This window comes from Brassica napus, chromosome C2, assembly GCF_020379485.1.
Source record: "Brassica napus cultivar Da-Ae chromosome C2, Da-Ae, whole genome shotgun sequence".
NCBI lineage: Eukaryota > Viridiplantae > Streptophyta > Magnoliopsida > Brassicales > Brassicaceae > Brassica > Brassica napus.
In genome coordinates this window covers 4,358,277-4,372,701 of record NC_063445.1, presented here as the reverse complement: position 1 = coordinate 4,372,701, position 14,425 = coordinate 4,358,277, and the positions used below count along the sequence as shown (strand labels likewise).

Below are 14,425 nucleotides of genomic sequence, written 5' to 3'. Positions count from 1 at the left end.
TGTATATTTGGTGCCTCTGAGATTTGATATATGCTCATTATTTCATTATCCGTACGTAACTGGTTATCAAACATAATAACTGACTCTATCTTATCATAATAATTATATATGTGCTAAATAATTGATGACGCAGAATATATCTTGTTATTTTTGTTATTTATACTGACTCGATGTAGCTATATATATTATTCTAATTTTACTGGTTTGTCATGATGTCCATAATTTTAGGTTTACTCATATTTTTTATGTTCAATTAATAATTTTAATAGATAATGTTAGTTATTACCTGATAATTTATTATTATCTTCAGAATAATTAAAAATAATTAACGATAATACGATATTTGAATTTATATTATATTTAAATTAGTAATATAAATATTATATAAATATATATATATTATATATATATTTATATTATATTTGGTTTAGTAATATTAAACTATATATATGATAAATTTCTTAGGACTATCAAAATTATTTATTGCGATAATTTTTGAAAATAAAATGGCGAATAATTCTAAAATATTTGTACTATTATTTTTGAAATGATTTTTTCGCACTCACGTTAAAAGTTAGAACGTTTAAAGTAATTATCTCTTAATAAATAGTTAGATTAGATTTGTTAATATATAATTACCTATAAATAAAAAACGATTTTAATTAATTCGATAAATATCATTATCTAAAAAGATTATAGATTATGCTATCCCAAAATATTTTACATAACAATATTCTAAAAATCCATATAAATCCTTATATATTTTTTATGTGTATATAAATTTTTTCAAGTTTATTTTACATAATAAAAGATATTTTATTAAAATAGATTTTTTAATCGTATATAAAAATGAAAATAATTTATTCTAATGGTTTTTGAATTGATAATATACAATCTATTTATAAATTTTTGTAAAATTACTAAGCCCGCAAGTGCGGGCAAAACACATAGTGTAATTAATTTCTTATGTTTTTTCGGAAGAAGATTTTATCAAAAACAATTGGGTTTGACTTAATGTTTGGGTGCAAAATTTATGCCGTCAATCACGTTCGTATAATGGTGGAATATTTATGGTACATTAGGATTTGTAAAATATTATGTTTCTATTTTTTATTTGGAGGTGAGCGTAAATTGTTTTTTGGTAGGCGATATATATTTTTAACATTGCTTTAATGTTTTTTTGGTCGGTGATATATTTTTAACATTGCTTTAATGTTATATCGCTTAGTTTATTCAAACTTGAATTGTATTTTAAAACTTTGATTGCGTTAGTGTTGACATTAGCAAGGCAAGATATGTCCGTGTTATGTATCTAATTGATCAGAGAAGGGGTGTTGCCTCAATTGTATAGACTCATCTGAAGGACAGTAGGCATTACAAAAAAAAACGAAGTTGTTCTGTAGAAGCAAAGTCTAAAATAACCAAAAAAAGCATAGTCTTAACTCAAACTGAAATAAAAAGGGCGACCACTTAGCATGTATGAAATGAGTGGCACAGGTGGCAGAACCTCTGGTGAGACAATCTTCGTAACGGTTATGGCCTGAATCTTGCCTGTCAAGTTGAGCTTAGACACGTTGACCCTGAACTTATGTGTTTGGCCAATGGTGTCGATTAATGCTTGGGGGACAGGCATTTGATGGCCAGCACCAAGGTCTTGATTAGCCTAAAACATTCGAGGAAGAATAAAGTTAGTTTTAGATGAACTGGGAGGGGGTTTGAGTTGATGGCTAGGTACCTCAAAGTAGTTGTTAACCAATTCTGCCGGATGCTTTCCTGTCAACTCACTTCCTGCATCACCAAATAGGACAAAAACAGCCTGGTCATTTTTTTCATAGACAGAGATCTTTGCGAGATACCTGAAATAAAAGTAAACAGAAATCAAATTGTAGAAAATGAAACATGATCGTGAAAAAAAGAAAGATGAAACATGAAGTTGGGAGGTTAGAATGCACACTTCGCTACACCAGACACATTAGTTTTGCCGCACTTGGCGCACATTAACGAAGAAGGACCTCTGGTGGCCTTTGTTTGACAACCGCTGCAGCCAATATAGTACCATGCACTGTCACGCTTAACATCATCAATTGTGGCTATGCAGTCGAAAGAAGCTTCCTGCAATAGGTTAAAGGCAAGTGAATCACATGAATATTTTTTTCACAGAGTTATCTTGAGCTTGTATTTTACCTTGGCATTTTCCTGCTTGATGTAAGCATAGATCTGCCCAATTGTCATTGTCTCAGACCTAGTAACCTCATCTGCATTTACCCGCTTTGCAATCTCTGGGTTAGAACCCAACCTGAGATAATTTACAAAACATGAGATTGAAGGCTCACTCAATTGAGTCTGAACAGAACACTAATTGGAATTGACAAACACAACACTGTTGTCTCTACAGTGACTAACCAGCTGAAGTAATCAATCGTGGGCTGGATATCTTTGTCAATAAAGACACGGGAGGAGGCCATCGAACTGAGAGCTAAATTACATGTTCTTGTGGTTAACACATTAAAACACACGCATGCATGTCTGAAAGTTCGGAAAGTGAAGATGACCACATATCACAGCTCAACTCAATGTAACACAACAGCAAACGAACGCAACCTAATGCTTTCTGAAACAATCAAGCATTCACATTTTAATGAAAGTGTAATTGATAAAGGATGGATCATAAACCTGAGAAAATTGACCCAGGTTATTTTAATTATATTGGATCACAAACGTGTTTGATAACTTGATAAGCAAACAGTAGAGACCGAAGACAAACAGCATGGCAAAACATTAACGTTTGTATTATCAGTGGTTCGGTGATGATAGGGATTAATTTTTTTTTTTGTTCGGTGATGATAAGGGAGTAACTGATTACCTGCTATAACTTTTGGGTTAACGGTCGTGACCAAAAGAACGGTGGGAGTGTCCTCACTGGATGTGAATTTCTTGTAAAAGTCCTTTGCAGTCTGGTCCCAAAGGTAGAGCTTCATAACAGGTCCACTGTAAAAGTATATTTAAAACAGAGAAAGATTTAATAAGCTGTCCTACCGAGTAAGTTTTGCAGTGCATTAGGGCGTCAGCCCAATATATAACCTTTATTTTATCACCAAACTAAAACAACTTAGCTGATTTATTTTGTAAAACACAACGTATGAATATATGTTTATATCTATATGATTCAGATATATTGAAATCAATAACAAAAAGCGATCATATTACTAATCTCATATAAAATAAAACATGAAACAATACTAAACATGTATTTGGAGATGACAGCGAGCTAAAATTATAACGAATGAAACACATACTCTTTTGATTGCAAATGAACCAAAATACGACGCGTGCTGATTACTTCGGCTTCGTCAAGGACGGGGCGGTCAATGAGAGACTGACCATTCACCAGCCTCAAGTGGCCAACGACATCTAAAACATTGTATATGAAGATTAGTAGAGAAGCCCCAATAAGAATCAATACGCAGTTTGAAAACTAAATGAGAGCAGATTTTACCGTAGAGATCGCCCCTGAGACCACGGTGAGCTTGGAAATCCTCATGTGTGTGGAACCTGAACCTGTCGGTTGGAAAAGAGACGGAGACGGGGATGTCGTCGAGAGGAGCAAGAACAGAGCCGTTCGAGAATGAAAGTGTTTAAATTCTGATCAGCGACGCGGTAAATCTCCTTGCTTGTGGCAGCCAAAAAATTCTGAAGGGTGTAAATTGCTCCTGCTTTCAGATGAGGCAGGTATGTTGGAGCACGAGAAGAGGAAATGAATCCTTGCATCACAGTCCCCTGCAGGAGTTGAAATAATTCAAGTTAAGGATGGTGGTTTATAATACAATGGAATGAAAGTTGAAGATTAGAACCTATACATGTTCGTCGATGAGCAAGAGCTCTATCCCAATGAGGGTCCCATTCGCTATATTTTTTGCCTCCCAAAAGTGGATTACTCGAAATCGGAGCTGTGACTCTGATAGTCCTGGAGAAATGTCATTGAAATACATGGCGAGGGGAGCTTTTCCGGTGGTAAGCTGAGACTTTACGGCGGATTTCATTGCCATAGATTTTTTTTTTTTTTTTTTTTGCAGAGTAGGTTTTTTATTTATGGTAGAATTAGGTTTAGGGATAGAGCTATATATAAGAGAAGTAAAGGGGGAGATGGATCACAACATCGAAGACCATCTTTAACAGTGTAATTGATTGAGAACGTAGTGGGAAAAAAGGCAGGCGTTGGAGAAGATGAAGTGGAAAAGTCGGAGGTGGAAGAGTCGGAGGAAAGCTTTCGACGCTGGAAGAGAGATCAGATTTGTGGGCATGATAACCTGAACAATAAAGCCCATACGAAACAATACAGCCCATACGAAATCTGAACAATTAAGCCCATACGAAGCAGTCATAATGACGTGTCAAAAAAAGAGTCTCTGATTGGCCAATTTTTCTATCCAACGTGGATACTCTAAAAACTCTCCCTCAGTCCCTTTTATTATTGTTTGATTCCAATGTGTGAAAGAGATTTCGTAAACCAGCTCATGTCACACCAAACGACAATTAGAGCCAACGTAAAATGGGGTGTGAGTGAGACCACGTCAGGTGGGATTTGCTGCGAGAGACCCTTCTATATTTTTGTTCTTAATCCATCCTTTTCAATCACGGTATTTAGCCAATTTTACCATCGAATTATTACACCAATACACTTTTATCTTTGGGTAAGAAAAAAGAACTATGAATAATTATCTTATCCGGTTCTCTAAAAATTCACAAACTATATATACATACATACGCATACGGCCGGCATGCATTCACATAAACATCCATAGAAATAAAATGTATGCATGCATGTACATTAAAATAAGTGGCAGCGACATGATGTCCCTAAGCAAATAAATGCGTGAATACAGACGTTTGACGATTGGATGAAGGTGGGGGACCTTATGGAGTTAGGGATTTTGAGGCTGAAAAGAACTCTTAACTATACGATTGATGGTGAGGTTCACATATAAACCCAAATCTTAATTTTAAAAAATAATAATTAATTTTTTTTGAACACAAAATAATAATTAAATTTGTACAAAATAAGGAGAATAAAAATTTCTTTTAAAAAAAAATGTTTTCATCTCTTTGCCAGAAATCCAAACATTGTAAATAATCCATTCCACCGTGAGTTGAACTCAAGTGGCGGAAGTTACAGCCGCAACCCTTTTACCACTAGGCCAACTCAACGTTAAAAGATTTCTTTTATGTTATGCTAAGTGTTGTCGTTAAAAGATACTCGAATCTTATACATATGCTTTTCCATAATGTGATCTTGTATTATAAAAAATGCACTGTGCTTTCGACCTTTGAGTGTGGAGGCGCCCTCGTTAGTAAATCAGCACGTCATCTTCGTAACATTATAGATGGCGTTGTCGTATATCTTCATGTGAATCTCATCTTTTTTTTATTAATCCAAAAACGGTAAACATCCATAAATTAAGGATTTATTGTTTCAATCAATATGACGACATTCGAATAAATTAAGGATTTATCACTAAACGCTTGAAAATAAATATGTATCCAAGAAAATAGTTTCCTTAAATTATTGATTCGTCGAACACATATGTCAACAAATAAATGATTGAGAGAGAAAAATCTAGCAATGTAAATCTCAAAGTAAACAAAATCCAAACCGTAAATTACTTGTTAACAAGTAAGGGCCTGACTGGTTTAACCGCAGCGGTTGCGGTTGCGGTTGCGGGAGTTTGCGGATGCGGGTGGTTGCGGTTTCTAACGGTTTTAAGAGATTTGTACGACTGGTTCTGCGGTTAGAAATTTGTGCGTTTGCGGGATACTTATGACTGGTTAACTACCAAATGCAGCAGCTGTTAAATAATAAATTAATAATATTTACATTTTATACAATTATAAAAATATCAAAAATAATAATATTATAATAAATATAAAATTTATATTTAGAAAGTTATAGTTTAATTTTTTTAAAAATATAGAAAATATTTTTATTTTAAAGTTTTATAATATTAATTAAAATTTAATTGATATATTTTAGCATTTTTATAATTTCACTTTAATTTTTTTATTGAATTTTTTTATTTTTGTATTTATATTGTTTTGGAAAAAAAAAAATTTTATTCTCCCGCAAACGCCCGCAACCGCAAACGCTAGCTGGAACCAGCTTTTGAATTTATGAGGTTCAGAGCGATTTGGAGCGATTTGGAACGGTTTAGAGCGGTTTGAGCGATTGTTGCAAAACGCCAGCAACCGCTACTAACCGCAAAAGCTACGTTTGCGGTTGGTAGCGGGAAAACCAGTCATACCCTAAATCATATAAATTACTTGTTAACAATAAATCATATAAATTACTTTGAACATAATGATTGTGTTTTTTTTTCCTTTTGCTAAACATAATAATTGTATGTTGTATCACCAAATCCGCAGGTTTCATTCTCGTTTAAAACTTGGGTTTAGCTTATAAAATTCATAACTATTTCTATCATCCAAATCGGTAACATTTTTTTCTGTGATATATTTTGAATAGTTAATCCTAAATTTTGAACATAATAATAGTAAGAGAAGTTTTGTAATAAAGTTTCACGTATCAGAAAGAAATAAAAAAATACAGTTCGAGTTTCTTGTTTTTTTTTTCTTTTCCAAATGAAGGTTATAAGGAGAGTGACAAATAATATATTTAAGAAATTTTATCGTGGCCAGTTTGCTAGTGACTAATGTCGGCTCGTAAGCATTAATTAAATAAATAAAAATATCCCAAAAATTCGCGGCGTAGAAAAAAAAGAAACAAAGAAGAAGAAAAGCTACCTCTGGTGGTGCTTGTGCAGACCTTTTGGTAGTTGTCCTGGTCACCACTGATCATCCCTTTCCGACACAACTCTGATTATCTTTCTCTCCCGTTTTGAACTCTCTGTCCTAATCTCATCTGCTCCTCGATCTTCTCCCTTCGTTTTCTTTCCTCTTTCTATTCTTTTACCCATTTCCCCAAATTTCTAATTATAGAAACCCGTCTCTGAAACCAACCCTCTTGATACGCCAAAGCGAAGAGAGCAGCTGCGTCAAGTTTGTTGAAGGGCTTCTCTAAAAACAGAATCTTTCTTCTGTCGTATGACTTATTATTGGTCTCTCCGGAGATTCCGCGTGTGAAAAGTCGTCGTTTTGATCTCTGTCGGAAGTAAAAAGAAGAGATCTTTGAGTAAGTTGGATTGTGAAGAGTGGAGGTAGCAAGAAGCTGCTTCCTTTTCGACTGTGGTAGAGAAGAAAGTTCAGGGCTTTAAGGTCTCTATCTATGATGAAGATGAAGCTCTCACGCAATGAGCTCAGCTTTGTATAAAGCTCAGATTTAGATTATTAGTCAAGTTCAGTAATCATGAAAGCTCCTTCATCTAATGGAGTGTCTCCCAATCCAGTGGAAGGTTTGTTGTATAGATAAATGTTAATCCTTTAGTTGGATTGTGTATAGATTCAGTTGTCAGTAAAGGTCACAGTTCTTTAGAATTGCTTGATATGGTCACCTGAAATGAGTTTATTTCACTCATTGTCTGCTTTAGAGGTAAGTTAATTATATGTATGTGGGAAGATGTTATCAAAGACTGTTCCTTTGATAGTAGTAAGTAGTAACTAATGGAAGATCCTAGAGATGTTAACCACATCTTTGATGTTGTGTGAATGCAGGAGATAGGAGAAATATAAACTCAGAGCTATGGCACGCTTGTGCTGGGCCACTCATATCGTTGCCTCCAGCTGGGAGTCTTGTTGTTTACTTCCCTCAAGGTCACAGTGAGCAAGTATGTTGTTGAAGCTCGGTAGATAACATTCATAGCTTATCAAGAATATCAAAATTTTCATGTGGCTGTTGTTTTTTTAATTTCTTAGGTGGCGGCTTCAATGCAGAAGCAGACTGATTTCATACCAAGCTACCCTAATCTTCCTTCTAAGCTCATTTGCATGCTCCAAAACGTTACATTGAATGTATGGTATCTTTTGAGTTACCAATAAAGATCTCTTAACATCAATCTAATGTGTTTTGGGGTTTGTGAACTAGGCTGATCCTGAGACGGATGAGGTCTATGCGCAGATGACTCTTCAGCCAGTAAACAAAGTAGGTTACATTCCACTGTATAACTCGGTTCTAGACAGTGTTCTAAAAATCGGTCTAGGCAACAAGATGATTTCTCTAAAACAATATTTTAAGAAAATCTGTCTAGGCACCCGCCTAAACATTAATCCCTTACAATATGCTTAATTATAGCCTAGCTATTTCTTGAACATTGGTTCTAGATGTGTTTTGAGTAGGGACTAATTGTTGTGAGGATATTGTTTGAACAGTATGACAGAGATGCATTGCTTGCCTCTGACATGGGCCTTAAGCTAAACAGACAACCTAATGAGTTTTTCTGCAAGACCCTCACGGCGAGTGACACTAGCACTCACGGTGGATTCTCTGTACCTCGACGAGCAGCTGAGAAGATCTTTCCTGCTCTGGTGTATATACAGTGCTTATACATTTTATACTAGATGATTGTGCTTTCTTGCTATAGTTTCTTACATCGTTGGCAATGTTCTATTAGGATTTCTCCATGCAACCACCTTGTCAGGAGCTTGTTGCTAAGGATATTCATGACAACACATGGACTTTCAGACATATTTATCGAGGTTTTTTTCCTTGTTCTTGGTATGATTAAACTTACTCAACCAGTTTGTTTTTTTTGTAATACTGTTAAGAAATTTAACAGGTCAACCAAAAAGGCACCTGCTGACTACAGGGTGGAGTGTTTTTGTCAGCAACAAAAGGCTCTTTGCTGGGGACTCTGTTCTTTTCATAAGGTAGATCAATCTCAATGTGCAGATGTTCTTTCGGTATTTATCTTGTCAAGATGTTAACTGCTTTTTCACTTTCAATTAAGAGATGGAAAGGCGCAGCTTCTGTTGGGTATAAGACGCGCAAATAGACAACAGCCTGCGCTTTCTTCATCTGTAATATCAAGCGATAGCATGCACATCGGTGTTCTTGCTGCAGCAGCTCATGCTAATGCTAACAACAGTCCCTTCACCATTTTCTACAACCCAAGGTTGCTTCCCTTTGTCTCCATTCCTTATGAAACGTTTGTTTCATAGCAACTGCTGAGTATACAACTGTTTTTTTTGCAGGGCTGCTCCTGCTGAGTTTGTGGTTCCTTTAGCTAAATATACTAAAGCTATGTACGCTCAAGTTTCCCTCGGTATGCGGTTTAGGATGATATTTGAGACGGAAGAATGTGGAGTTCGTAGGTATATGGGTACAGTTACTGGTATCAGTGATCTTGATCCAGTGAGATGGAAAACCTCTCAGTGGCGAAATCTTCAGGTATTTTTAAGTTAAAACTCATGATGAATACCGTTTTTTCTTTATACATTGCACCATTCATTTTAGCCAATGTTCTAATAATCTGTGTAGGACGGCGCCTAAGCAACCACAAATAATCACATTTTCTTAAATTCTGATTTATGTAGTTCAAATCGGTTTAAAACGATTTAAATTAATCTAAACCGTTTTAAATCGATCTAAATTGGTCTAAATAATTTTAAACAATAATGTTAGTGAAAATTTACAAATCTAAATCCCTCTATACCACCGAATAATACGCCTAGTCTATAGTCCTCTACTAAGCACTTAGTTGCTTCCTAGCAATTTCTTGAACATTGATTTTAGCTGTCTTGTTTTGTTTTGTTTTTTATTTTGCTAAAGATTGGATGGGATGAGTCAGCTGCTGGTGATCGGCCTAGTAGAGTTTCAGTTTGGGACATTGAACCGGTTTTAACTCCTTTTTACATCTGCCCACCTCCATTCTTTCGACCTCGGTTTGCTGGACAGCCCGGAGTGCCAGATGATGATACTGACATGGAGTCTGCGCTGAGGAGAGCAATGCCATGGCTTGACAATGGCTTAGAGATGAAAGACTCTTCCAGTTCGATATTCCCTGGTTTGAGTTTGGTTCAGTGGATGAGTATGCAGCAGCAGAATGGCCAGTTACCCTCTTCTGCTGCTGCTGCACAATCGGGTTTCTTCCCTTCGATGCTCCCGCCAGCCACGGGGATGCACAGCAATCTTGTCGGCACTGATGATCCCTCAAAGTTACTGAGCTTTCAGACGCCTCCAGGGGGGATTTCCTCAGCTAACCTCCAGTTTAACAAACCGAATCCGCAAGCGTCAATGTCCCAGCTGCCTCAGCCACCGACTACGTTGTCTCAACAACAACAGCTGCAGCAGTTGTTGCATTCCTCTTTGAATCATCAGCAACAGCAATCTCAACCTCAACAACAACAAACGCTGCAGCAACAACATCATCTGCCCTTACATCAACAGACTCAGCGGCTACAGCAACAGCAGCAGCAGTTGCAGTCTCATCCGCATCCACAGCCACAGTCACAGCCACAACAGTTACAACCTCATCAGTTGCAGCAATTTCAGCTTCCGCAGAATCAGCTTCATAGTGGTCAAGCAGCGCAGCAGCATCAGGCACAACAAGCATCTATGCATCATTTGCAGCCACCAGTAGTTTCAGTATCAATGGCAAGCAGTGTCATTGTGCCTCCTTCTAGCTCCCTTAACCAAAACTGTCAACAGCAACAACAACAGTCTACGCAGCTTCAACACACACATCGCCATTTAGGTGCTAGCACTAGCCAGAGTAATGTAGTTGAAACCAGCAAGTCTTCTTCATCTAATCCAATGTCCATACCACCGCACGACACACAGTTTCCACGACAACTAGAACAGCAGCAGTCTCCTGTTCTTGTCAACGGACCCAATCAGCAGCAGAAAGCTCAACAGACACACCAACAGATGTTCCAGCAGAGTCTCTTGGAACAACCGCACTTACAGTTTCAGCTTCTGCAGAGATTACAACAACAGCAACAGCAATTTCTTATGCCAGGAAGCTCGAGTTTGCAGTCTCAGTTACTCCACCAACAGTTGCAACAGCCACCACCTCAAATGTTAGTGAGCCGGCCACAGGACAAACAAAACCCACTGGTTGGAGGAGGAGGGGTCAAAGCTTATTCAGGCATTACAGATGGAGGAGATGCACCTTCCTCTTCAACCTCGCCGTCAACCAACAACTGTCAGATCACTTCTTCAACCTTCCTCAACAGAACCCAAAGCGGTCCACCAACCTTGATGCCTGATGCAGCTGTTGATATCTCCGGTAATCTTGTCCAGGATCTTTACAGCAAATCGCTAAAACATGAACTAACAGGTCAGCAAAAATCCCAAGCGAGTTTAACAGATCATCATCAGCTAGAAGCATCTGCCTCTGGAACGTCTTTCTTGGCTCCAACCTTTGGCCTCGACAGCGATTCAAGAAACAGCTTACTCGGGGGAGGAGCTAATGTTGATAATGGCTTTGTCCCAGACACGTTGCTCTCGAGGGGATACGACTCTCAGAAAGATCTCCAGAACATGCTTTCAAACTATGGAGGAGTGACTAATGACATTGGTACAGAGATGTCTACTTCAGCTATAAGAACACAATCTTTCGGTATCCCAAATGTGCCAGCCATCTCAAACGATGTAGCTGTCAACGATGCTGGTGGAGTTCTTGGTGGCGGATTATGGCCAACTCAGACTCAACGGATGCGAACTTATACTAAGGTGCAGAAGCGAGGTTCAGTAGGGAGATCAATAGACGTCAACCGTTATAGAGGTTATGATGAGCTGAGGCATGATCTAGCGAGGATGTTTGGTATAGAAGGACAGCTTGAAGATCCACAGACATCAGACTGGAAACTTGTCTATGTTGATCATGAAAACGACATCCTTCTTGTGGGCGATGATCCATGGGAGTAAGTACATTCAGACATGAGACTGTCTGTAAGTTTGTTTCATTCTTGTTGTCATAACCGTTAAATGTTGATATCTGCAGGGAGTTTGTGAACTGTGTTCAAAGCATAAAGATCCTTTCATCAGCTGAGGTTCAGCAGATGAGCTTGGACGGGAACTTTGCTGGTGTACCGGTTACTAATCAAGCTTGTAGCGGCGGTGATAGTGGCAATGCTTGGAGAGGTCATTATGATGATAACTCAGCCACTTCGTTTAACCGGTGAAGACAGAAGATCTCTTACAGACAAAAGATTCTTTTTGCTTCCTTATGTAATATAACTTCTCTTGATAACATGTCTCAAGTTTCCACTGGACACTGTAGAGCATTCACCTGTAAAATACCTTTTACTAAGTTTACACTTCACACGAAGATTTTATCAGTTTGGTATGCATGTTAATGGTAATAGTAGCCATGGGCATTCGGTTCTTGGTTTCGGACCCATTATTTGGTTCTTAGATATGTTCGGATATCTAGAAATTTTGGTTCGGTTTTGGTTCTATTTTTTTGGTTTTCGATTTGATTCGGGTATCAAAATTAGGAACATATTACTATTCAAAATAATTTTGTATCCCAATGGTTCCGGTTCTGATTAAATATTCATGTTTTTCAGATTAGTATAATTTTTTTTTAACTTTCGATAAAATCTGGATAATTTAGATAACTTGAAATATTTTTAAATTATTTAATTATATTAAAACTAAATATATTTAATATTTATAAGAATATAAATTATATTATAAAAATTTAGATATCTATTTGTTTTTTGGTTTGGTCTCAGTTCAATTCCTTTTTTAAAAATTCTAGAAATAAAAGATTCGTTCAAGTATTTGATAGGATCCAAATCCGAACTACATCCTGATTCAGTACAGTTCCTTGCTTATGAATAAATGTGCCTAGGGCTAGATAATAGAATGGGAAGCAAACAAATCAGTAATCAAATCACAATTATGTTGATAAACTCGAGTCTTTTTATTCAAGATTATGCTGAGGCCGTTGATGAAAAAAATTTCCACAATTGGGATACAACTTGTTGCAGGTTACAAAGACATAAACTAAGAAAGGATAGCCATAACATCTGAAGCTCTGAGGGCGATGTAGTTGGAACCATCTTTGCCCTTGAAGTCGTTGCCAGCATACTTGGAGTATAGAACTGTGCTTCCAGTTGAGATTGGTAGTGGCTGAAGTTTACCTTCCTCATCTAGAGAACCTGGTCCAACCGCTATGACCTGCCAACAAACACACAGAAGGGTTGTTGATACTTGCCACTTGTGTATGAGCTGAGGTACACATCACGCTGTTGTGCTTACCGTGCCAATAGAAGGCTTCTCTTTGGTAGTCTCGGTTAGCAACAACCCTCCAGCTGTTTTCTCCTCTGCCTCAGCAACCTAAACTCACAAATATCAAAACAAAACCTCCACATGTTACCACTGTTCTTGCGTGTTACAAACAATAAGATGATTTAAAATACACACACTAGGCGTTACCTTAATGAAGACTCGGTCATTCAAAGGCTTGAGATCTTTGATGTCATCAGTCTCAAGAAGGCCAACAATATCATCTTCCTTGAGAATGAGATGCTTCACATCGTTGAACTCCACCTCAGTTCCTGCGTATTTGGAGTAAATAATCTGTGCTCCAGTCTACACCACAAAAATAAAAAATGAGAGATGTCCAGATAAAATCTAATAACAGACAAAGAAAAGAGAGGCTGAGAGGCTGTTACAGGGACATTGATGTCGATTTTGTTCTTCCCAATAGTTCTTCCTTCACCAACAGCAACGACTTCACCTCCTTGAGGTTTTGATTGAGCTGTGGATGGAAGTAAGATACCTCCCATAGTCTTCTCCTCTGCCTCCTTGATCTTCACCAAAACTCTATCTCCCAATGGCTTAATTGAAGTGTACTGTACATAACCATACATAAGAGAAAAACAATCAAACATAGGTTCTTAAGCTAGAAGTGCCTAAAGCTTAGTTTCTTCAGACAACAGGTAGCAGATTGGACAAAACAGCAACTCAATGTTCAGACAAGTTCCACATGTTCATTCAGACCAACAAAGAAAATTGAGAAAGTACCTTAGGAGCAACCACAGAAGCAGCTCTAACAACCAAAGGACGGAAGTGACTCTGCCTAAGGGTCCCTGGTTTCAAAGTCCCAAAAGATGAAAACTTTGCACTCGAAGCTCTGAGTGAGGCTAAGCTCCTAGCTGACACAGTCACTGGTGATGCTGTAAGTTGCGTCGCCGCCATTTCTGCTATTAGTCAAAACACATGAAACTCTCATTTAGTAAGAAACGATAGATAGAGAGCAATGGAGCTTCCTCCCCGATTCACCACATTTTTGAGAGTCTATCCATCCAAAGTTCAGACCTTTATGTTCAATTCTCGTTGGTAACAATGTGAAGAGAGTGTAAGAAAGTGATGAGAAGAGATCTTCGTACCTTGAGGATAAGAAAAGGTTGTGACTTTGGAGGATAAAACCCTAAGAGGAAGTTGCAGAAGAGATAGACTATAAAGTACAATACTTTGGTCCTTTTTATTGCAGGAAGAGTTCTATCTAGAACGCTCTAACCGGGT

General features: G+C 37.4%; 3 protein-coding genes across 5 annotated transcripts; 1 reads left to right on the top strand and 2 right to left on the bottom strand.

Annotated features, from left to right (window-relative positions):
• Positions 1-986: 986 nt before the first annotated feature.
• On the bottom strand, positions 987-4,474 carry LOC125581313. Its single transcript, XM_048746512.1, has 5 exons — positions 3,497-4,474; positions 2,404-3,411; positions 2,185-2,296; positions 1,955-2,112; positions 987-1,856 (listed from the first exon to the last, which is right to left on the bottom strand). Exons 2-5 carry the CDS (start codon positions 2,463-2,465, stop codon positions 1,664-1,666), a joined length of 525 nt encoding a protein of 174 aa, XP_048602469.1. The 5' UTR covers positions 2,466-3,411; positions 3,497-4,474; the 3' UTR covers positions 987-1,663.
• A 2,272-nt stretch (positions 4,475-6,746) lies between these two features.
• Positions 6,747-12,228, top strand: LOC106425782 (auxin response factor 7). Its single transcript, XM_013866495.3, has 11 exons — positions 6,747-7,403; positions 7,663-7,775; positions 7,864-7,959; positions 8,033-8,089; positions 8,317-8,472; positions 8,559-8,643; positions 8,724-8,814; positions 8,895-9,059; positions 9,139-9,334; positions 9,716-11,811; positions 11,892-12,228. Exons 1-11 carry the CDS (start codon positions 7,358-7,360, stop codon positions 12,070-12,072), a joined length of 3,282 nt encoding a protein of 1,093 aa, XP_013721949.2. The 5' UTR covers positions 6,747-7,357; the 3' UTR covers positions 12,073-12,228.
• Positions 12,229-12,803: 575 nt separating this feature from the next.
• Positions 12,804-14,420, bottom strand: LOC106425834 (20 kDa chaperonin, chloroplastic). 3 transcript variants are annotated; one of them, XM_013866555.3, is made up of 6 exons: positions 14,290-14,420; positions 13,925-14,100; positions 13,573-13,752; positions 13,334-13,489; positions 13,157-13,234; positions 12,804-13,075 (listed from the first exon to the last, which is right to left on the bottom strand). In XM_013866555.3, the coding sequence occupies exons 2-6, from the start codon at positions 14,096-14,098 to the stop codon at positions 12,902-12,904; spliced, it is 762 nt and encodes a 253-aa protein (XP_013722009.2). In that variant the 5' UTR covers positions 14,099-14,100; positions 14,290-14,420; the 3' UTR covers positions 12,804-12,901. The 3 variants fall into 3 exon arrangements, with proteins under 3 accessions (XP_013722009.2, XP_013722011.2, XP_048602468.1); XM_013866557.3 differs by having other exon boundaries at positions 13,925-14,103; positions 14,290-14,398; XM_048746511.1 differs by lacking the exon at positions 14,290-14,420 and adding an exon at positions 14,219-14,282 and having other exon boundaries at positions 13,925-14,103.
• Between the last annotated feature and the right edge of the window lie 5 nt (positions 14,421-14,425).